The sequence below is a fragment of the Antechinus flavipes genome, chromosome 4, assembly GCF_016432865.1.
Source record: "Antechinus flavipes isolate AdamAnt ecotype Samford, QLD, Australia chromosome 4, AdamAnt_v2, whole genome shotgun sequence".
NCBI lineage: Eukaryota > Metazoa > Chordata > Mammalia > Dasyuromorphia > Dasyuridae > Antechinus > Antechinus flavipes.
Window position 1 is genome coordinate 47,156,726 of NC_067401.1, and position 25,241 is coordinate 47,181,966.

General features: G+C 37.9%; 1 protein-coding gene across 2 annotated transcripts in view; it reads right to left on the reverse strand.

Annotated features, from left to right (window-relative positions):
- MAB21L3 (mab-21 like 3) overlaps positions 1-12,136 on the reverse strand; it is a 34,607-nt gene extending 22,471 nt beyond the window's left edge. The window contains exons 1-4 of one of the 2 annotated variants that reach the window (XM_051992932.1): positions 11,984-12,136; positions 9,924-10,074; positions 7,604-7,799; positions 4,350-4,628 (exon numbers count right to left, since the gene is read on the reverse strand). In XM_051992932.1, the coding sequence (XP_051848892.1) occupies positions 4,350-4,397 (48 nt within the window). In that variant the 5' untranslated portion in view covers positions 4,398-4,628; positions 7,604-7,799; positions 9,924-10,074; positions 11,984-12,136. Of the gene's footprint in view, positions 1-4,349; positions 4,629-7,603; positions 7,800-9,923; positions 10,075-11,925 lie in introns of both variants that reach the window. The other variant, XM_051992933.1, reaches the window with a different exon arrangement.
- Positions 12,137-25,241: the final 13,105 nt, after the last annotated feature.

A 25,241-nucleotide genomic window follows, 5' to 3' on the forward strand; every position in this document is an offset into this window, starting at 1 on the left:
CTTAATCTGTCCCTGGCCAGAAAAAACCTGGTTTTAAGTCCTGCCTCTGATATTTACTATGTGATCAGAGGCTTGTCACAACATCTCCAGGATCTCAGTTTTTCTCATCTATAAAATGGGAATAATATTAAATATTACCTGTAGTACGTACTTCATGGAGTTATTATAATGAGGATCAAATGAGATGTGTGAAAATGTTTTCAAATTTTAAAGCAATATATTTTAGTTAGCTCTTCTCCTTCACCTTTTCCTCATTTTCATCATATTCATTAGTAGGGTGCTCTTTTCAATGACAGAGATTTCAACTACTCTGAATGTTGCCAAGATTGTAAACCCAGTTAGTCTGCCCCTTAGACAAACATAAACATTGACCCTGATTCAAAACTTTTCCAGTTTGATAGGAATTGCCAGGTTTTGGAATCCACTGGTGTAGAATCCAAAGCACCTTCACACCATACTAAAAATACATGGTTTTAAAAGATCTTTGGGGAAGGTCTACACATGTAAATTAATGGCAGACTTAAGAGAGTCATAATACACACACACAGATGTTTGTATATATATACATATGCACATATATGTGTATGTAGAAAAATATGTGTATATTTAAAATATGTGTGTATATATAAAAACATACACACACACATATATATATACATATATACATATATCGAACTCCACATTCATATAGAGCATTTTTACCAAATCAATAACAATAATAATAATAGCTTACATTTATATCATGCTTTAAGATCAGCCAAAGTATCCTATATAAATTATCTCATTTGACCTTCATAACAAACAGTAAGTGCTATTATTATAGCCATTTCACAGACGAAGCGATTGTGGCTCAGAAAATAATATGAATTGCTCAGTGTTATATGTAGATTATATGGTTATACATCTGAAAGGGGATCCAAAGTCATATCTTTCTGTCTCCAAATCCCATGCTCTATGTACTACACTTTGCCGCCTCTCACTCATCATAGAACATGTTAATGCTGGGTAGGGACCCAAGAGGTAATCTAGGTTTTTTTTTTCCAGATGAATAAACCAAGATTCAGAGAGTCCATTATACTAGATGAGTATTTTGATTGAAATTTATCAGAGATCATGAGAAATGAATTAAAGGCAACTTTAAAGAAAGATATTGCTTGGGATTCTAAATTTTTGTGGGCTCTACCTCTCTCCAACAAGACACAGTATAGTCCTGGGAAATTATCCATATCCACATCTTCACCTGGCTTCTTCTCCATCCTCCTCTTACCTCTAAAGATAAATGTTCAATTAATATGTACTGAATACATTTCCTTGCTGGCATTGTCTTAAATCCTGAAGAGAGCTAAAAAAATTACAATAGAGTAATTCTTATTTAATAAAAATATTATAATCTAAAGGAGGAGACAAAATAATTTGGTAGTTGGGGACAGAAAAGACTAGATTGTAAATTCCTAGAAGATAGAAACCATGTCTTTTTCAATAAGAGGCCCTGATAAATAGCTATAAACCCAAATATTTAATAACACTTTCTAGATGGAAACAGACGTAGTCATGGATTGAAGTGGAGATGGGACACCTTCATGGAAGATTATGGAAAATTGGAACAGATAGGGCATAGAAGGTTTTAGAGTAGCTGATGACAAATGATTCTAACCTTGGAAATCTCCATGGAGCTACTGAATCTTAAGCATAGTTCTAAAGGAGAGTAGGAATATGAATTAGTGAATGCAACAGGGTGATGTTCTAAGTGGGAAGTATGAGATGAGGGACAAAATAATGAGCAAGGATAGGAGCTAAATAATTATTTACCATATTTATACACATACATATATGGATGGATTAATGAATGAAAGCAAGCAAATCTTTTGAGTTAAAGCAAATCTTTTGATTAGAAAATCAATGCTCCTTTCAAGAGATTGGGAAATGAATGGTAAATAGAGCATGAATTTTAATCTGTGGGACCAGAGATCTTTTGAATGATTATGCCTTTAAATTCATCACAGTACTTAAGTTCTTAAATGATAGAAACAATTTTGCTCTCCTAAAACTTTAAAAATAATCCAAGTTTGAATATCGAAGAAAAAAAACTTGGATGTATGGATTCCCCTTTAGAATATAGATGGAAAAAGACTGTTTATTTGATAGATTGTTTTCTTTTTTTTTCTTTTTTAATTAAATTATTTATTTTTTTAGATTAAATTTTCTTAAAAGGAGGTAAAAGCACAAAGTTTTAAGAAAGGACAAAATACCTACAGTTAGCTCTGCCCCTCTAAAGAAAAATTTGCTTAGTGCCTTAAGTCAAGAAAAGGATTAGGGGGCAGTAAAGTGGTACAGTGGATAGGGTACCAGCCCTGAAGTTAGAAGGATCTGAGTTCAAATCTGATGTCAGACACGTAACACTTCCCAGCTGTGGGACCCTGGGCAAGTTATTTAACTCCAATTGCCTCAGAAAAAAAAAAAAAAAAAGATTAAAAAGGTACATTTTCATTATCCTCACAGTGAGTAGCCACCTATTTCATTTTTTTTTCTTACTCTGCCTAAGAAATCTCTCGTGGCAAAATATAAAAATACTTATTAATTAATTAATCCAGATGGCTTTTTCCCACCCAGAATGTTTAATAAAAGTTCTTGGAAAGTCCTGAAACCACTCAAGATGCTTGTTGGTTTTACCAAACCTAGTTCCCTTATCTTCTGAATGAAGCAAAGGACTTTATGTTTTCCCTCCAGGATTCAGTTTCATCATCTTTGAATAAGGGATGTGAGTTACCTTAGTACACCTCTAACTAGCTGATGATAGTTAGCTCTTTGCCTAAGGGTACTAAATTTACCTGCAGACACTGACATTTATTTCTTGGCCAACTAGAAAACCCAAAACCCCTCATCCCCAGTTAACTGAGATAATCAGTTTAATACAAAAGCTGTCAGATAGCTGGATTAGCTGCGAGTACCTTCTTTCTTTGTAAAGGTGGACAGTTCCATCTGTCCAAGAACTGAATTTCTTTGCTACTCCCTTCTTTCCACTGCTCTCAATGGGGCACGCGCCCTAGTTTGTTTCTGGCACAAGACAAGAACCGTTTTTTTTGACTTAAGGCACTGCTAGTAAGAGTAATCATATTCTGCTAAGTGAAATGAGCAGAACCAGGACATCATTTATATACCTCAACAACGATACTGTTTGAGGATGCATTCTGATGGAAGTGGATCTCTTCGATAAAGAGAGCTAATTCAGTTTCAATTGATCAAAGATGGGCAGAAGCAGCTACACCCAAAGAAAGAACACTGGGAAATGAATATAAACTGCTTGCATTTTTGTTTTTCTTCCCGGGTTATTTATACCTTCTGAATCCAATTCTCCCTGTGCAACAAGGGAACTGTTCGGTTCTGCACACATATATTGTATCTAGGATATATTGTAACCTATTCAACACATAAAGGACTGCTTGACATCTGGGGGAGGGGGTGGAGGGAGGGAGGGAGGGAGGGGAAAAATCGGAACAGAAGTGAATGCAAGAGATAATGCTGTAAAAAATTACCCTGGCATGGGTTCTGTCAATAAAAAGTTATTTAAAAAAAAAAGTAATCATACTCAGTAAACAAATTTGTCTCCAGAGGGACAGAGCTAACTGTAGGTACTTTGTCCTTTCTTAAAACTTTGTGCCTTATACAGACTGACCATAATTGGTAGTCACATAAGAATCAATCTGAGATTTCTTTCAATAAGTTCTGGGCTCCTTCTACAGGGCATGTAGTAAACGTGGCCAAGTGAAACTGTCCTTCCTTGTACAGGACACACTGTACTAGGCACTCTGTAAGACACACACTCACACAATCACACTCTCTCTCACACACGCATGGCAAGGATGTCTCAGCCTCCGGGGGAGTTCACCAGTTCAGTCAGGGAGACAAAATTAACTTGAGAAATGCCAGAATAATTACAAAGCAGCCCCTCAGTGAATCTAAAGGGAGATTGTAAAATAGCAAAATATGAAAGAGATGGAACCCGAAAAAGGGAGCAGCAATGGGATGGCTCTAGGTTATTTCCATTTGCACTGCATATGGGCATGCATAAATATGTATACATATTTGGGGGGTTGTACTTTTTTTTCTCTTTTTGCAAGTGATCGTCCCCCATAGCGTGAGTTTCATGAAATCAGAGACCGTCATTTTTTTCCCTTTTCTTGTATCCTCAGTACTTAGCACACTGCCTGGCACATTATTGATTACCTTTAAACCTAAAAGAGCTCCTTGAGAATCCTCTCCTCTAATACCACAAAATGTACACAAAGATGCTGAGAGACCGACCAGAGCAGAATGGAGGGACAGACACAGGGAGAATCATTCAGTCTTACCTTATTCGAAATATATTGTTTCACAGCGTCTTCTGAAAATGGTTCCATGGTTTCTTTTTTTGCTCCAGATTATGCCTTAGGTTCTCGGGCTGATTCTAACTGCAGGGATTTAAATGCCGGAGTGCTGTTTGTCTGGAGGCTGTCATCCACCATCCACATGTTGCCCCTCCCAGTTTCTCTGGGAGTTAAACAAAAGGGCCGGCCCAACACCTCCGGGATCTTGGTTCCTCAGCTCTGGCTCAAACCGTCTTTTTGCAAGTCATAAGAACTTCTCTGTCACTTTTGAAAAGGGATAGTATTTGGGGGGCAGGGAAGAGAGAGAGAAACTGAGTTTGTCATCCATGAAAGACTAGGATCCTTTTTTAGACTATTTTTAGAGAGTCTTCTAAGACAGATTTCCCACTCAGATACTTGAAAGGGTTTTTTCCAAAGACAGAAAATGTCTTCTAGCCAGCCAGTCTTCCAAAATCTCTCCCGAGTTAATCTCTACCCGACAGTCTCCTTTGAATTCAGTTTTATTGAGACTCTGAGCAGCCCCTTGCCTTCCTGGGCTTATATATTATCTCTCTTTCCTCTCGTGTTGACAGTAAATAGCCCTGCCTGCCAATCTGGAGCACAAACAATTTGATCGAGTTTCTTTACAATAAACAGATAAAAAACTGAGAGATAATCAGTCTCAATATGGCACCAAGCTTCAGGGAGGTGATGTGTACTTTTAGAACAAGATGCCCCCGTGTGTGTTCTAATTTCTCTGTCTGCCTCTCTGTCTCTGTCTCTTTGTCTCTCACATACTTACGATGTCTCCTGTCTCTGATCTTTGTGTCTCTTAAATTCTCTCCTTTTTCTATGTCCTCTCATTCTCATTCTCCCTCTTTCACACACATACATTCTCTCTCCCTCTCCCTCTCTGTCTTTGTCTCTCTGTGTATTTCTTTCTCGCTCATATTCTCTCTCTCTCTCTCTCTCTTTCACACACACACACACACACACACACACACATTCTCTCTGTCTCTGTCTCTCTCACTATCTCTCTGTCTCTGTCTCTGTTTCCCTAGTCTCTGTGTCTTTTTCTCTCTGTTTCTGTCTCTCTCACTCTCTATTTCTGTCTCTGTCTCACTATCTCTGTCTGTCTCTCTCACTATCTCTGTCTCCCTAGTCTCTGTCTCTTTTTCTTTCTGTCTCTGTCTCTCTCACTCTCTATTTCTCTCTGTCTCTCTCACTATCTCTCTGTCTCTGTCTCTCTGTCTCCCTAGTCTCTGTCTCTTTCTCTCTCCCCACCCTCTCTCTCTCTCTCTCTCTCTCTCTCTCTCTCTCTCTCTCTCTCTCTCACACACACACACACACACACACACACATTCTCTCTCTTCTCTTTGCCCTAGTCTCTGACCCTTTTCTCTCTGTCTCTGTCTCTCTCAATCTCTATCTCTCTCTCCGTCTCTGTCTTTGTCTGTCTCTTTGTCTCTCTGTCTCTCTGTCTTTCTCTCTGTCTCTCTCTCTCTCTGTCTCTCTCTCTGTCTTTGTCTCTGTCTCTCTCTGTCTCTCTGTTTCTATCTCTCTCTGTCTCTGTCTCTCTCTCTGTTTCTCTCTCTCTCTCTCTGCTTCTCTCTCTCTCTCTCTCTCTCTCTCTCTCTCTCTCTCTCACACACACACACACACACACATACACACACACACACACACACATTCTGTCTCTTCTCTCTGTCTCCCTTGTCTCTGACCCTCTTTTCTCTGTCTCTTGCACAGCTCTCACACACGGGGGAAATGACAGGACAGAGACATTTTGCTTGCTCACCTGTTTTCCTTTAAACATAACTTCCCTCTTCCCATGTGAAGGCCCTGTGTGACTGGCAATAAAAATAAAGTCACTACAAACAGGCCTGTAATAAGTGGAGAAAATGCTCCCATCTGGTTTCATCAGCAAGAGTCATGTTTAAGAAGAGCATGAGCAGCAGATACCCAGCCAGGTTGGCTTAAGCAGGTTTTACTGCAGGGGAAAAAAAGTTTCATAATGGCCCAGTCTCTGAGAAACCAGCAAACATTGCTGTACCTTATCAGTCAATCTGCCAAACTACAGTACATATACAATCTCAACATGCTTCTGTCAAGTTTTCCAAAGGTGGGGAATTTATTTTGAGAAAACAATAACAAAAAAAATCCTTTAAGCCTGTTGCTTTCCCTTTTAATTTATACCCATTATATTAGGTAACCTTAACAATATCTTTAATCTTGGAAGTCCAGTTGGGTACCTTTTTGGTATCTCTCTGCCTATTTTTGCTGCCTTAGTGAGGTATGACACCAGCCTGACCTTATTTATTCCTAAATTCATCTTTGATGTTTCTCCATGTCCTGGCAAAATTATGTTCAAGCCATTGCTTACTTTTTAGAGAATATTATGGAAAAATCACTGGTAACAACAACAAAAACACATGCTCCTCACTTCCTTCCCTTACAAATAGTTTAGTGTTTTATTTGTTTCTGAAACTCAATAACCTTCTTATTTCTTGTTTGATATGGTGTGATATAGCACAGAAGGGCTGGTGAGCTGGAAGGATACATGAAGGAAAGGATGGTCCCATTTCTCTGGATATAGAGGAAGACTGCTAGAAACGGATATCTAAAATCCTGAGGGAGAGCAATTATGTCAAAAGGGTGGGGAAGGTTAAGAACTTTACTCATAGTGACTGTAGTGACTGGTTTGTGAGTTGTTGGAGGATTCAAACGGGAACATAAGTTCCTGGTTTGGGGAAATAGTTCTTTAAGGAAAAGGACGCCGAAATGCACTTCCCCATCTATAAGACATCTCCACCTGAATAAATGCATCCTCTACCTCCGATATTTGTCATAATTGTCAATGCCCTTTAGTAATGAATCAAACCAAATAAATCAGTGTTACCCGAGTACCTACTATACATAAAATAGAGTTGTGTCACTAATGCCCAAACGACACAGACAGATATAGGCATAGGGATGTATGTGTCTGGAGCTGTAATTTCATTGGTATGAGGAACTCATGATGAGGAAATCCCTTTGCCAATGTAGGTTGGTGACTTCTCTAATTTCAAAGATGATCAATTCAGAGTTGAAAGTGACTTTAGAGGGCAAGTCCAAATTCTATTTTACTGATAAAGAAACTGAGGTACAAAACTGTGTTGATTGGGACCACTACAAGTTTGTGTTAGATAGTCTCAGCTGGGCTCTTACTGAGACAAGGAGACCCTTTTACAATCCCTCAGATCCATTCTCTATCCACTCACCTCAGCAGCCTTCCCTCGCCTTTTCAGATGAGAACTTTGCCTCATATTTCACTGAAATTACTGAAGCCATTTGCAGAGAGTGCCCTTTTTCTCTCTCATCACTCAGATGCTTCCTTCCAGATTCTCCTACTTTGCTCCTGTCTTGCACGAACACTTGGCTTAGTGCTATGTTGGTAAATGTTTAACAAATAGCTTTCTGGAAAAGAATATGTACACATTACTCACTTCTAAATTTAATCTGTATTATTAAAATTTTTCTCCATTGCTATCTTAAGTCTAGACAACCAACAAAACAATCAAGTTCTGAGCTGCAGCAATTCCAAGGTATAAATGCGTACACGGAAAGTTTAATAGCAGCTGATTTTAAATGATTGTCTGAAAGTGATTTTTCTCTTCTCCAAGGCAAACCCCTCCATATGTTCAAGGGCTACAATTCCATTCCATTTTCTGCAGACTGTACTTCCTTCCCCCTCACTCCCTCCCCCAGATGGCAGGTTGACCAATATATGTTAAATATCTTAAAGTATAAATTAAACCTAATATAAGTATACATGTCCAAACCGTTATTTTGCTGTACAAAAAGAATTAGACTTTGAAATAGTATACAATTAGCCTGTGAAGGAAATCAAAAATGCAGGCGGACAAAAGTAGAGGGATTGGGAATTCTATGTAATGGTTCATAGTCATCTCCCAGAGTTCTTTCCCTGGGTGTAGAGGGTTCGATTCATTACTGCTCTATTGGAACTGATTTGGTTCATCTCATTGCTGAGTCCATCAGAATTGAGCATCATATAGTATTGTTGTTGAAGTATATAATGATCTCCTGGTCTTGCTCATTTCACTCAGCATCAGTTCCTATAAGTTTCTCCAGGCCTTTCTGAAATCCTCTTGCTGGTCGTTTCTTACAGAACAATAATATTCCATAATATTCATATACCACAATTTATTCAGCCATTCTCCTCTCTCATTTGTCTTCAATTGTTTCTTCTCTACTGATTATTTTCCTGCTATCTAAAAATATAGTGATGTCTCCCTTAGGCTCAAAAACCCTTCACCTGATCTACCCATCCCCTCTTGCTATTCTCCTATCTCCTTGTCATGGCTAAACTCTTTGAGAAAGCTATTTACCATGAATGCCTCCATTTATTTCCCTCTCAGTCTCTTAACTCTTTGCAGTTTGACTTCTCACTTTATCATTCAATCAAAACTGCATTCTCCAAACTTACTATTTATCCTGTATTTGTGAAAACTAGTGTTTTGTTTTTTTTTGAATTCTCAGTCCTCTTGATATTTCTGTAATCTTTGACACTACCGATCATCTCCTTCTCCTTGACAGACAGCTGGATGACACAGTGAGATAATAAGAGAGAAGATATTCAAGAAAGAATCCTATGGGACACCAAAGATTAGTAGACGTGACCTGGAAAAGGTATTTGTTTTCAGGAAAGCAGACCAGAAAGAAGCAGCGTGACAATTAAGAAATGAACCAGGGGAGAGTAATGACCCAAAAACCTGGAGAAAAGAGAGTTTCAAGAAGTTGTTATTCAGTCTATTTTTTTTTTCAGTCATATCCAACTCTTCATGATTCCATTTGGGGTTTTGTCAGCAAAGATACTGGAGCGTTTTGGCATTTCCTTCTCCAGCTCATTTTACAGATGAGGAAACTGAGGCAAACAGGGTTAAGTGACTTGCTCACAAACTCCAGGCCCAACGCTATATACTATGCATCTCATTCCCCACCACATACTCTCTGATCCAATGACATTGTTTTCCTTGGTCCATTTCAAAATTCTGTGTATGTTCACCAACTTTTCCACATGCTTTTTCTTCCTCATCTTTGCCTCTTCGCTTGCCTGGTTAAGGTCTTAGTTAAAATGCCATTATTTGCAAGCAGCTTTTTCCAATCCTCCTTAATCTTAGCATCTTTCTTTGGAGGTAATTCTGATTCATCCTGTCCATACCTTTTTTGGACATACTTCTTTGCACATTACCTCCTTCATGAGCTTGGGAGCTCCTTGAGAGCGGGACTGCTTTTATTTTTCTTTTTATTCCCACTGTTCCTGACACCTTAGTCAGTGTTTAATAAATAGTAGTGACAAAAGGGGTTAATGACTTGTCCAGAGGCAGGGCCCAAAGGCACGTGTCTTAGACTCCTGGCTGGTTCTCTATTAGTCCTTTCACGTACTCACCTACCAAGTAGGGGCTTAAGAGATTCTTGTTTGATTGGACTGGATAGACACCATAGAACTTGTGAACAAATAAAAGTCAAAGTTCCCTGCCCTTAAGAATATAGAATTTAGCCAAGTGTGTACATACATACCTGTAATCTTAGCTGCTGAAGAGGCGGAGGCTGGTGAGATCTCATTAACTCGAAAATTCTGAGTTGCGGTGGACTATGCTGATGAGGTGCGGACATCCAAAGTTCACCTTTGTTATAGTGAGTCTCTAGGAGTTGGGAGCAACCAGGTTGCCTAAAGAGGAAAAAACTGACTCAGATCAGAAACAAAACAGTTCAAAGTTCCTATGCTAATCATTTGTGGGCTAGGCCCAAGAATATCCATACCCAACCAGCCTAGATGGGGAAACCCAATCTTTAAAAGTTTTTTTTTTAATCTATATCTAGAAATATATATATGTGTGTGTATGTATGTGTGTATCTAACTGCACATATACACACTGATATGAGGTATATATGTATATCCAATCTGGTCTAGATGGGGAAACCCAGTCTTTTAAGATTTTTTAAAAAATCTGTATCTATAAATAAATATCTATAATATATATTATATATATTTACATATACATACACATATCTATGTGTGTCTAACTACATATATACACATCGATATATATATATATCTATATATACACATATATATATAGATATATATATATAGCCTGGCCTAAATGAGGAAACCCAGTATTTAAAATAAAAAAAAAAACCCAAACTATAAAAAGTAAATATTATATATGTATGTGTGTGTGTGTGTGTGTCTAACTTCACTTTTACATATAGATTTATGTATATACATTTAAATAACTTCATGTATATGGACATATGGAGGAAACTAGGTGGATAAAGGGCCTAGATTCATCTTCCTGGGTTCCAATCCAGCTTCAGACACTTGCTCCTGGGTGACTCTGGACGAGTCAAATGACAACTATATTTGCCTCCATTTCCTCATTTGTAAAATGGTCTAGAGAAGAAAATGGCTAATTGGTCCAGTATCTCTGCCAAGAAAAGCCTAAATGGGGTCACAAAGAGTTAAGACATGATTGAAAAATACAACAAAATGGAGAGATTTCCCAGAATCTATGGCCCTATGATACTGCTCAATGAATCCTTTATCTATAATCTAATTTTTGGTTTGTAAAGTTCTAAGAGAAAATTGGAGAGGTCATCTGGAAGAAATCTAAAAGCTTAGAAGCTATCTAAATCAACCCCTCATTTTATAGGATTAAGGTGAATTGCCTAAAGTTACATAAATAGTGATGGACAGATTTGAAATCTCATCAAACTACAGCTAATTAATTCCCTGTGCTTTCTGAGATCCTTACTTTCTTGTTTCTCTTGCTTCTCCTGCAAACCTCTCTGCTTGAGCTTAATCTTTTTATTATCCCAACTCTCTGGTCCAGCATTAGAGAGAGACATACGTTCCTTGTTCCTCATCACCTTCTTTTGTTCTACACTCCCACCCAACTTCAATGACTTTTGAGCAACCTTTCATTTTGGGTGATTAACATCCATGTCCAACACTCACTCTCACTGTTCTCATTGACTCATTTCCAGGTCCAACTTTAACTCACTCCTTGGCTTTGAGCCTTCTCTGTTGTACCCTTTTCTAGGAACTTCAGTCTTAGGTCCATCATCATACACCTCGAACAATCTTACGTCTCTCTAGTCCTTGTATCAATATGAACCCTCCATCTTGGATCTTTCATTGTCCACCCTCAACTCAAATGTCCAAAACTGAGCTCCTCCTTTCAAATTCACTCACCACATTCCTGTTCCCCTTCTTCTAGCTTTAGGGTTATTTTTGATTCTTCTTGTTCCTCTACTTTTCATATTCAAACGGTTACCAACACAGCAACAAAAACAACTAACATTTAAGGCTTGTAAAATACTTTACAGATATTATTTCACTTCATCCCCACAGCAATCCTAGGAGATGAGTTGTTATTATCCCCATTTTACAGATGGGGCAGTTGAGGAAGATAATAATCAGTCACACAGCTAGTTTCTGAAGTTAGATTTAAACTCAGGTGTCCTTGATTCTAGACCTTTGATTTACTGAATCACTTAGACTGTCTCTAATACCCACCTACTGTGTCCTCTTCTTATAGACACTCTCTAAATCTAGGCTTCTTATCATCACCCACCTATAATGTAAATTGCGTCCAAAAAATCTTCTGGTTTGGGTAGTCTAGTCTTTCTTGACACTGTGCAGGGTAAGTGTGATCTAAGTTGCCCCCTTCCTCCTGCTTGGCATTTCTTCCTTTTGTGAAATCATCTGGGCTCAGAACCTTCTAAGCTAAAAAGTTCCGTGCTCCGTGCAATCTTGATAATTGCTACCTCCGTGCCTGTGATATCAGAAGCAGAAAGCCAATCAGAGGACCTGAGTAAAACCTTGAAATTCCAGGGACTCCTGTTGCTCTGGTTGACATGTTGCCAATAACTCTGGGGCCATATTGGAACATCTTAGGTCCAGATGAGGGAGGTTTGGTTCCCAGCCCCAGTAGAGCAGGGATTGTGTGTTGTCCCAATTTTGACAAGCATCAGCTGCTGCTCTGACTAGAACTTGATAAGTGTAGATTTAAAGAGACAGTTCCTGATCTGGTGGAAGAGATGCGAGATAAATTACCTTTCTCATTGATTATGAAAAGTGACTATCTATGATGATTAAGACTCCCTTCCCCTCCCTTTTCTATCAAAACCTAAAGACTCTGATACCCAAGGATTATTAAGACCATTGTGATTGTATCTGTATCTTGCTAAAGATACTCATGTAAGACATGATACCATTTTGATTTCATTGGCTGATCCATCTCTTTGAGGGAAGAGAAAAAAAAAGGAAGGCAGGAAGGAAGGAAGGAGAAAGGAAGAGAGAGAAAGAGGGAAATAAGGAATGAAGAAAGAAGGGAAAGAGGGAGGTAAGGAAGAAAGGAACATTTGTTGAGGGCTTACTACATGTTAGACACTGCACTGAGAGCTAAGCATACAAACATAAGCAAACATTAGAGATAGTCTCAACCCTCAAAAAGTTTACATTTTCATGGGAGGAAGATAACACTTGAGGAATGCTTGATAAATCATTCACACTGACTCTGCAGGCTTCCAATATGTCTCCCCCTCTCTCCTTTGGCTCCCTTTTAACCTGTTTTTCATTCTACTTCCAGAATATTCACCCTTGCACAAATATTTGACCATATGAATTACTTCTATATTCAAGGATTCAAAGGATTCCTTATTGCTATCAAAGTAAAATCCACACTTCTTTGTGCAGTATTCTGTAAGACCTCTATAAGCTGGTTTCTTGATTCCCTGTCCAGTTTTCTTCCCAATGAACCCCTTGCTACATAAATATTTTTGGCATAAATGACTCTCCCATATGTAAGGGTGTGTTCCCTTCTATGAATATTCTTCCCAGCCCCAGCCCACCTATTGTCCTGTGGAGGAAGCCCCTTTTGCTTCTCTCATATCACCTGGATAGGTCAAATCATGGGTTGGATGTTAATTAAGCTGATGAATTTTTCTTGCCCTAGACCTCTCATTAAAGACTCCAGCTGGCTTCATACTAATTAGCCTGGAGCTTGGTCATTTGTGTCCAATTGGAAAAGTTCTGACAGCAAACTACAGGGCATGAGATAAAGTTTAAAGGAATTAGAGAAAGGGGTGAGGAGTGACTAGCACCTGGAGGCTAGTTAAGTTTTCTTTACAGGTGGAACGATTTGGAAAGAACTATTAAGTCTGTTCCAGATGTTTATTCATGCATGGGAGCCGCTCTTTATCTCTAGTACAAGATCATTTAGGTAGGTGTGCTTGGGATTTGACATGCAATATCTAGAATGCACAATAAACATCCCACATGGGCTTTCTTTTCTCTCTTTTTCCCTCTCCTTCCTTCTTTCTTTTTTTTCTTTTTTCCTTCTTTCTTTTCTCTTTTCCTTCCCCCTTCTTTCCTTCTCCCCTCCCTTTCTCTCCCTCTTTCTTTCCTTCCCTTCCTCCTTCTTCATTCTCTTCCATCTTCCCTCCTTCCCTTCTTCTCCCTTCTTTTCCTCCTTCCCATTCTCCCTCCTTCCCTTTCTTTCCTCCCTCCCTCTACAGCTCTAAAATGGGAATAACAGCATCTACTTCATAAATTAATTGTAAAGACCAAGCGAGGTAATATATATAAAACACTTTATAAATTTCAAAGCACTAAATAAATGTTAACAATTGCTATCATTGCAGTAGATGCTTAGTATTTATTGAATTGCAAATCTTGGAATGAGAAGTAACTTTAGAAGTTTAGAAGGATCAGCTATCTATAATGGGATGGTATTACAGAGTTTCTGTAGCAGAGAGAACAAGCACTTGTTAATTGTCCACTATGTGGACAGACATTGAACTAAGCAGTTTACAAATATTATCTCATTTGATCCAGGGAGATGGGTGCTACTATTAGCTCCATTTTGCTAATGAGGAAATGGAGGCAAATAAACCTTAAGTGATTTGTCAGGATCACATAACTAGTCTGAGTTCTAGGCAGGATTTGAACTTAGGACTGCCTGATTCTAGACCCACTATTCTATCCTACTGCACCACATACCTATCCCATCATTTTATAGACTGAGATAACTGATACTCAGAGGAGGGAAATGATATTTAAATTAAACAGGATTCCCTGTTCAACAAACCCATACAGATCCATCCCATCATTTTCTCCTCTAATTCTGCATTCCTTTCACTACACTATTCTTTCTCCCCTAAATAAATTGTCTAACCTCCACCTAATGAGGAAATCCCCTCTGCTCCAACCTGAGCAAATATCTATTCAGCTTCTATTTGTTTGCAAATTTCAAGAGAAAAGGAACTCAACACTTACAAAGAAGTCCATTCCATTGTTGGAATAATTGAATTACACAATATCTGATTGGAAGGGACTTTGAGATCTTCTGATGCAATCCTTATTTGAGTAAGAGTTTCTTTTCCCATAATCTAAGTAGTCACCCAGTTATTGCTTCCCCTCTGATGATGGGAAACTCTTTACCCTGAAACTCCATTCATTTCCCCTTGGAATAGCTGTTGTTGGAAGGAAGGGTTTGTGTGTGTGTGTGTGTGTGTGTGTGTGTGTGTGTGTGTGTGTTTTAAGCAAAATCTGCCCCAGGCAATGTCCATTCAAACTCTGTTTAGTCAAATGAATAAATCTATTTTACCGTACAGGTGATGATCCAGAAAATATCAGAAGTCAACTCTATTTAGAATAATTGTAGCAGCTCTCCAGTCTCCAGCTCATTTTACATACGTGTCTCCAGAAAGCTCTCCTAAGCCCAAGGCATATTGTAGCCAACATTCTGCAGGTTTTCAAATGAAGGACAAATTAGTACAAAGGAAAAAAAAATTAGGTAATACAGTAAAAAGAGTGATTTAAAAAGGATTCCTCTTCCCCACAATGTACAAAAGGGGCATATGCTCCTACATTTTACCTTATACCTGTGGGAGAGAGGGTACCCACAAGGAACATATATAACCTAGGAAACCACATGATACAGTTGAGAGAGGAGCTGGATTGGAAAGTCCCTAGTTCAAATCCTGCCTCAGAAGCTGTGTGAAACTGGGCAGGTCACTTAACCTCTCTCAATGATGATGGCACCTATCTGCTTGGGGAGTGGGGGTTGTTGAGAGATATTCAAATTCATAAAGCTCTTTGCAAACTTTTAAAGTGCTAGAAATGTTAACTATTTTTTTTTTTTGGCTTTCTTTTTAAAATAGCTTTTCATTTTTCCAAATACTTGCAAAGATCATTTTCAACATTCACTTCTGCAAAACCTTGTCTTTCAAATTTTTCTCCCTCCTTCTCTCCTGCCCTCTCCTCTAGACAGCAAACAATCCAATATAGGTTAAACATGTGCACTTCTTCTAAATATATTTCCATATTCATCATCTAGCTCTTCTCTTAATGCAGACTTTTGCGGCTATTGCTTATTTTCTAGAAAATCCTCCACAGTCTTTTGGGGAGATCTTCAGGTTAACTGCTCCTCTGGCTGAGCTGGTATCTTCTGCCAGTTAGTTCTTTCTACCTTGCTACTCTCTGCTGTTGTCCGCAGGGAGCCATTGCTCTGGCTACTCTTAGGACACTTGTTCTGAAGCTCTAAGCAGTGGTCCTTAAAGTATAGTCCAAAGAATTGTTGGGGTCTCTGAAACCCTTTCAGAGAGTCTACTTTTATTTCTAATATAGTAAATAGCTATAAATATAACCCATGTGAACAAAAACTCTTTGAACAGATGCTTGATAGCTTTTTAACAACATGAAGATACTGAGAGCAAAAGTTTGAGAACCACTGCTCTAAAGCTTTCTGGCCTACAGCAGAAAGTATCCGTCCCCCTCAATTAAAATTTTTTTTTCTAATAGTCATAACACGCTTGGTATGTAGATATATTCATAGGTGCTCATCATAAAGATTATCAACAAACACACAGACCCAGGTAATCATCCCAAATACCTGCACACATGCAAGATTATAATATATAGCATTCACATGAAATTTGTCTGCAGAGCCAAATGTACAGGACAAGTATCATGTTAGAAAAATAGCACTGAGCACAGAGCACAAAAACCCATTAAAGATCCAATATATATATATATATTTTTTTCCTTTATGGAAAATGATCAAGATGTTCCATGGGCATCAGCTGGTTGTGATGTATTCACTGACCTTGCAGCAGTCTTAGGATGGGGTGATACTCTGTTATTTGACTATCTTATGTTTTCCCTTGGTATTTAAATTTCCTTTCTTCCTCCATATCTTTATTCCCTTGCTAAAGTTCTTGGCAGTGAACCAGGGCATTGTCTCATTATATTCCAAACCACTCCCCTCTGAGCTGAAGCCATAAAGAAGTACCTTTAGAAAATACATCACACTTGTATTATTGCCCTAGTTAGTTGCTTGGGTCTTCCTGCCTCGAAACTATCTTCAGCCAAGAGATGTTTTGAACACATCCTCCAAAGCACAAGTTAATAGGTGCTGGGAACATACAAAAATAAACCATTCCTCAAGGAGCTTATGTTCTATTAATGGAGAGACTATATACATTGCAAATATATACAAAATAAACTACAATGTGTGGGGAATAGGGGAAGTTAGATTTCCACAGATATTGTCAAAACAGAATAAAGGAGGGGTGAAGTATCTTGTTATCTCCAACCAATCACCGTGTAAGTAAAGGAAGTAGCTAAACAACAAAGTTTCTGACAGAGGAGCCCCGGGTTAAACTGACCCAAACCAGCTAGGGTCAATGACAGAATATATAGAATGGGCCATAAAGACTGTAAATCTGGCCAATTTTAACTCTGATTGTAAATCCCACCTAATTGTAATTTGGATTGCAAAGCTGATGATCAGTTGTAACTAACTGACTGTAAATCCAACCAATCCAGACCTTGAAGGGAAAGGTAAGGAACTAAACTATAAATAATGCTTGCTCTGGCTTTAGTATTTGGTGTGTGTCTCATCAATAAATACACCTACTTTCATGAGAATCACTGAAAAAAATGATTCTTCTCTCACTCCCAAAGAGCTTGGTTATAACACTACTCCTGGACCAGCTTGCACCTGGTGACGTAGTGGCCAATGGTAGCTCGACTGCCCCACCCTACTGACTTCCACAGAGTCTTTAATAACAACTTGGGGGCTCATCTGGGATCTACTGAGAATCGTGGGTGGCTGCCTGAGGGGTGCGTAGAGGAGGAGCACTTCCACCCATTTTTTAGGCTTTTTTCTCTGGTTCCCCCAGGGGGTCCATGGGGACCCAAGACATCAGTAGTGGCTGAGTAGAGTGACTGAACAAATTCAGGCAAGAGGAAGCGGACCAGGGACCACACAAGTTGATATATTGAACAAAGATGAAAATTTGTGGCAATAGTAGTTCTTGTTGGTCCAGGATGTTATTCTAGATTAGACCAGCCCAGTTAAAGGCCCTTGGAGGAAGAATCTTAGGATATAAGGGAAAACTTCTAAGACAAAGGCACCCAGGGGGACAGGTAAGGATTTTTCTCCCCTAAATTTTCCAAAATAGTTCACTGGGGAAAAGATATATCTCGGGTTGAGCAAATACTAGGGTGATCTCAGATCACAAATGTGTGTGGAGGATTTCCACACAGAGGTGCATAAAAGATCTGTATAGGGATATGTATAAGAAATTCTAGAGAAGGAGGTAGGGAACAGATTCTTCTCCAGGAAACATTCTTCTCAAAGGAGGTAGAATAGGGAAGGAACAACTCTATACTAGACAGAAATATAAAAAGCTTTCTTTCTCTGTCTCTCTTCTCTCTTTCCCTTTCTGTTACTGTCTCTTTCCTTCTCTCTCTCTCTCTGTATCTGTGTGTGTGTGTGTGTGTGTGTGTGTTTTGCCTTCTATTTTAAGCCTCTCACTGAATTACAAAGGAAAGGATCTGGCCATCTAGGATTTTTTTAAAGTATGCTTTCTCTCTGTTTCTGTTCTCTGTTTTTATTTCAGTCTGAATTTTTTTTTTCTTTGTGATTCAAACTAAGTTGAATTTTTCTTAAAAGTTAAGCTTTTAAGAGATAAAAACATTTTTTAAGCTTCTCTCCAATAAAGGGACTGGGGAATGGCCAGGATTGCTGCTTGAGAAAGTATGTCATTCCAGCCTCTCCAAAGGATGGTAGGTGCCCCAAAACCTCCACCTCATGCTCTGGAGTCAGCCTCAGTTTCTCTGTAGTTGGATGTCTGGATCCTGGAACCCCAGATCCTAAAATCCTTCTCATGGACTCAGGACTCTGTAGGAAGGGGTGCTCTACCTCCATAAGGCTTGGGAAAAATCTAGAAGAATACACTTTATACTTTAAAATTTTTCCCTCTTTCCTAACAGGGGTCCTCGAACTACGGCCCGCGGGCCAGATACGGCAGCTGAGGACGATTATCCCCCTCACCCAGGGCTATGAAATTTATTTAAAGGCCTACAAAACAAAGTTTTTGTTTTTACTATAGTCTAGTATGAGGGACAGTGAACTGGCCCCCTATTTAAAAAGTTTGAGGACCCTTGCTACGAGCATTAAAATACCAGGTATCCACATGGGTTTGGGGGAGAATACAGAGTTTAGAGAAGAGATTGGAGCCACTGCCATTTTGTTTCTGGGGATATCATATCATGTCTCAAATTGTTTACTACCATTTCAAAAATTTCAAGGAGTCCAGGAGAATGGAGTTTTTGAGGAGAAGAAGTTTCTCTCAAAAATATTACCTAAATTTCTGTGTGTTTAAATTTAAATTGTATATGATTAGAATTACTTTCAATTGATACATTTGAGAATAAGATTTTAGAAATATTTTGTGTACTAATATTGAAGTATGCTACTAGAAATTTAAATTTGGATTTGATTTGATTTTAAGCCAAAAAAATTTGGCTATTAAAACAAAGTTCTCTGGTAATTTATCTAAAGAGGTCACTGCTTGCCTAAAGAGGTCATATGGTGCAATTCATATAAATTACATGAGCTATGCTTTAAAATTCTCTCAGCCTTGTTGAACATACAGTATAAGTTTTGTGAAATTTGGCCCCAAATTATTATATATTACCTATATTCTGAATCTTAAGTTTTGTCTTGCTTTCTCATTTTAACAAAAAGCCAAAAAATACACTTAAAGGATAGAGTTTATAAAAATTTATAGAAAGTGAGGATAGAGTTTATAAAAATTTATAGAAAGTTTAAAAAGGGGAAGAAGATTTAAAAATAAGGTGCAAGAAAGGTTGATTGAAAAAACAATAGATAAGATTAAAAGGGCAATAAGAAACTTGTACTGGCATTAACAAGAGTCAGGTTGTGAGGCTGTGCTGATGAAAATCTCAAGGTGAAAAGGCCTGCATCTGGAAATAAAAATGGGCACTTGACCCTTTGTTGGCTCACAAAAAGAGGGAAAAGGTTTGTGTGAATTGAGAAACAACAAAAAGGTAATTGAGTTTGAATGGCACATACAGTTAGAATTTAAGGAATTTCACAAAACTAATGTACTCATTGATTTTAAAATAAGTTTCAATTGAAGTGTATGTTAAAATGAGAAACTCGAATGTAAATTACATGAGATTTCTATTTTTTGTGGTAGATTGTTATATCTGAATTTTTAAATTATCTGGCTATTGTTTATGAAAATTGTGACATTGTTAATCATTTGAGCTTGTCAATAATATTGAAACCTAAAATCGATAATTATTATGAGTTGAGGGAAAGCCTACAACAATTCTAAGGCTAAAGAAGGGGGAGTTAAGACTCAGCTCTTGCTCTGGGGTTCCTTCCCCTAATTTTTAAACTTGCTAGGTTTTCTTGAAACCATTTTGCTAGCAAGGTCATCAATCAGCCCTAGGGAAAAATTTTGGCCCTAGGTATAAAATTCTCTTGCCAGGTGAAATACTTTTGAAATTTCTTCACCTTTGAATTTCTGAAAATTCTTAATTAGGATTTTTGGAAGTTAATCTGAAATTCAGGGTTGAAAACTCTATACTAGTTTTTGCATAATTACATGTTTTTATTTTAGATCAGTTGGCCAGGGGACAGTAGAACATAATCTACCTTTTCTCCAGTGGGTTAAGCTGTTCCTTACCCCTAGCCTGAGTCCTTTCCCCTGAGTGGGGGAGAGTGAGGGAAACAAACTCACTCATTCCTACTTAAACCCCTCTTCTGGACCCATTGCTGGTTAAGTGAAATTGCTTGCATTATTTAAAGGGATAAGTCATTACTGTAATGCCGAAGATCTTAGATAAGATATTGTATCAAGAGTTTTAATGCTTAGTAATGCAAGGAACTTCTAAGAGAAGCTTATTAGATTTCTGGTTAATTGTAAATTCTCTGAAAATAGTTATTTCAAAACCCATTACTTCTACTAAGGTCTGCAGCAAATTATTTAACATTTATTTAAGCGCATCGTGGTCTCATTGTTTAAGGAATAAGATAATAAATGTAATCTGTAACTTTCTTAAAATATCTAGGGCAAGATTTTAATCTGGCAGTGTTGGCTATTCTACAAGTTTTCCTGCATCTAGTTCTGACTCTGCAGGTAAATGTGAGGAAAAGGTTAGCATGAGAATCCCTCCCACCACATCACCATATCAGCTCTGAGATAGCTTGATTTGTAAGCCTTTCTTATTTTTAAATAAAGATCTGAAGCATTTAGTATACAATTTCTTTTCTTTTTTTTTTTTGTGTATATATATATATATATATATATAAGAGAGAGAGAGAGAGAGAGAGAGAGAGAGAGACAGAGACACAAAGATAGAGAGAGACATAGAGAGACTATATTTAATATTATTTCTCAAGTTTGAATCCAGGTATGGATCAATAAACCAGAAAAACCCACAATCCCAGAGAAACAGCATGAGTTACTCAGAGGGATGCCACTATTACAGGGGGATGTCTGTATCTGCCCAAGAGCTGGGAGGAGAACCTTAGCTTCTGCTTAAGGTCAGATCCTTCTAATTTGATTTTTCAGTTGTCTTCCTTTCTATAGGAATGATTCCCACCTATTCCTGAGTCTGGCAAAGGGATGGAATTCATTCGTGATTTTCACACCTGAAATCAAATAACTAAGGATGTTTTGCCTTGTTATAATCATGTCCCTGGTTTCTCTCTCTTATAACAAAGTTCTATATTCAGAGCAAGTGGTCAGCTTAAAAGCTGTGAACAAAGTACAAGTATGGAAGGACTTGATGTTTTCTATTTGAGAACATGTAGTCATTAGGTAAATGACTGTTTTCCATCATTGGGAAGATGGATATTTGGCCTAGCTATCTGCCTGTTACTAGAGATATATCTTACTAGAAATATGTTTGCTTGTATAAGGTCTATAAATCTTTCAAGATGTAAGAACATTTAGCTACTGAAGGAACTATTTGTAGAATCCAGCTGTTATTTTTATTGATTACTGAAACTAAAGCTGAAACATCTTTAGTGTAGTTTGGAGAAGAGAATTTTAATGTATTCAAGTTTCTTAAAGGTATGTAGCTTATGGAATATTTGTTATAACAATGGGAAATTCAGTTATTGAAGTTGTTCCTAAAGTGGAAATAGCATGTGTTCTGTGTTCTGTGGCACAAACAAGTTTTTTTTTATAAATAATTTATTTGATATGAAAAGCTGCTGGCCAATCTATATTGGCGTCTCCCAGTTCATCCTACAACAGACCCTGGTAAAGAGGGAATATATTCTTCCCACTCTGGGTGGTTTTAAACATCCCCAGGCCAGTTTCTCATCCCAGAGACAAGCCAGTGGAAACTTCTTTTAGTCTATTACAAAGAATTATTTTATTTTATTTTATTCTATTTATTCATTCATTTATTTATTTTTGTATTTTTTGTTCTTTATTTATCATGTAAATATATATTTAACATATATTAATATATAACTATATGTTTATGGTTATAATATATTAATGCATGATTATAATATATGATTATTAATAATTATGATATATATAACATATAAATCATATTTATTAACAAAGAAACCCTTCAGTCTTGGGAAATCTTTTTTCAGTAGTCATAAGCTAAGAGAAACTATTAGGCAATAGTTAAGAGAACATTGCCCCAAAATGAATAGGACTCTACTTATAAATCTTCTCTCTCTGGCTTACCTGTCTCAACTTTTTGGCCAAACTTCAGGCTGTAAGATAAGCATTCTCTAAACATTTCTGAAGGCCCTAACAAGAGAAATTTCTCCAACTGGAGACCCCCTCAACCAGTCATTTTCTATTCCTAATCTCTGCTTGTTAGGTTTGTTTTCTTGTAGGTTTTGGTCTGTTATATCTGTGTTGAACAGCCTCAGGGATCTGACTCAACTTGCTGGATCTCGGTCAGCTTAGCAGCTATCCAAATTGGGATTCTGAAGGATGACTCAGTTCTTTGACCATTCTCAGCAGGGAGCAGTTTCAGAAGACGAGGTCATCACCCCATAACCTAAAGGACTTTGGGCTTCATTGGGTAGGGAAGAAACTGGAACTGATTGGTGAGTAGAGTCCAAACTACTCAATGTCTGAGTGGGTTTGCAGCAAAGATGCCTGTAAGTGGGGGGATTATACAGTATTAATGTTCCTTCCCTGTCCCTTCCTATAGTATTTGGGACTTAGGATGGGAGACATCAGGTTAAGATTTGGGTCAATATTACTGAGATACCCTACAAACAATTCAGTTTGATGATTCTCAAATTATAGAATATAAAGGTTTGACTAGTAATTATAATAGGTATCTGTGCTCTGATGGAAAAAAAGGATTTTATAGAACTGCCTATCCAATTTAGAGTAATGTTTGGTTTGCCACAAGGGCCAGACATTTAGAAAAGATAGATCAAAGAGTAAGTCAAACATGATTTGGGAATAAATGTAATGTAGGTATATATCTCTTAGGAAGATTTGGAATCATCGTTTTTAAACCACAGATGGAAGTAAAGGACTTAAAACAAATCATAGACATCAGTGACTGAGTAGAATTGTTTTAGTACTTTATAAAGAGTCTGATCAAAAGCAATTCCTTGCTGTGCTACTAGTTGCCCCACATAATGCCATTCCCTGATCTTCACTGCCCTAATAATAGCCAAGGGAATCCTTACTGGCTGTGGGATGTTGTATAATTCCTTGCATTTGACAATTAGTTCAAAGAGACCTTTTAGACCAAGGTGACCCCAGTAGATCTCTCCATCAATTTGCAAATGTTGGGGCCAGATCATGTCAGGATAAAGGTTGGAAGGACACATGACCAGTGATGAAAAATGTGAACTAATGCCAAAAATATTCGAAGAAGCAACAAAAAAGGTATTCAAAAGTGTGGAAAACAAATCCTTATTAAAAAGAGAAATGGGGGGAATTGTGAGGATTTGAGAAGTTAGATTTCCACAAATACTGTGAAAACAGGATGAAAGGAGGGGTGAAGTATCTTAAAATAGCTCCAACCAGAAACTGGCTGAAAACAAAGTTCCTGACCAGAGAACATTGTAAATCTGACCAACTGTAACTCTGTAAATACGATTTAATTGTAATTCAGATTATAAATGTGACCAATTGTAATGAACTCTGATTGTAAGTCTGACCAATCCAAACCTCGAAGGAAGGAGTAAGGAAATGAAATAACAATATAAAGCCTGCTCCGGCTTCAATATTAGGTGTGTGCTTCTCATAAGAATCACTGAAAAAAGAATTCTTCTCTCTAAAAGAGTACTGGTTAACACTACTCCTGGACCAGCTTGCAAATGGGGAAGCTTGGAACAGCTTGACCTGGGCTTACTCCCCAAACCTGATTAGTTCCAGAGTCTTTGGTAACAAATATAATTTTAGGGGGGACCACTAGCAACTGGAGGGATCACAGAAGGCTTCAAGTAGGAGGAAGTTTTGAGTTGAGTTTTGAAGGAACCTAGGGATTTTCAGAGACAGAACTGAGGACAAATCATCTTCGAATCACCTTTCCCCTATGCCCTTAACTGTGGGTATACCCCAAAGATTTTTTTCCTCTTTTTTTCCTCTTGGTAAGCTCATCAGATTCTCTAAGTTCAATTCTCTTTATAAAATGCATAGATCCAGCTTTAGAATCTGTCCTGAGTTCCAGTCGCACATCAGCAATACTACTGGATGTTTCAAACTCACTTTGTCCAAAAGAAAATTATATATCTTCCCGCCCTTTCAAACTTAACTGAGTTATGAACTTCCCTGTTTCAGTTGAAGGCCCACCATTGTAGTCATGCAAGTTGGAATCCTTGACTCCTTTTCTCCCTCACCTCACAGAGAATCTCATCGATTCCTCCTCTTCCAATTGCACTGTCTTCCTTCCACTTCAGGTGGTAATCACCTCTCAGCTAGACTATTGTAAATCCAATTTAAGAGCAACCAGATTTTTCTGATGTTCTCTTGAGTATCTTCCCCTTCAATGACTTTATACATTACACATGTGTATATTATTTTCCCTAAACACAAAGTAAGCTTTTCAGTAGTGGAGAGTTTTGCTTTTTGTCTTTGTATTCTGAGGGCCTAATCACAGTAGGGCTGATTATTGGTATAACTGCAAGGTAATGAATCTTTTGGCCACTCCAACTCACAAAGTCTGGTATAAGCTCAGGCAGAGGTGGGTTTTGATCTGTGTTGATGGAGAGAGAGAGCAAACAACATGGATAAAACTACGGTCTGCTAAAATATTGAAATAACACATCATCATAAAAAATATTGCCATAGCTGTTGCCCAAAGACAATTTAGATCTTTTTTTCTTTTTTATTAGGTGAAAGAATACATTCTTTTCCTCAATTTCTACCTAGCCTTAATCAATGAATGAGTATTATCTCAAACTGAGACCTGTTGAAGACCTTAACTTAAAAAAGCCAGGGTCTCCCACTGCATTCAGGGTCATCTCCAAATATCATAATCTATATCTGCCCACTAAACCCAGA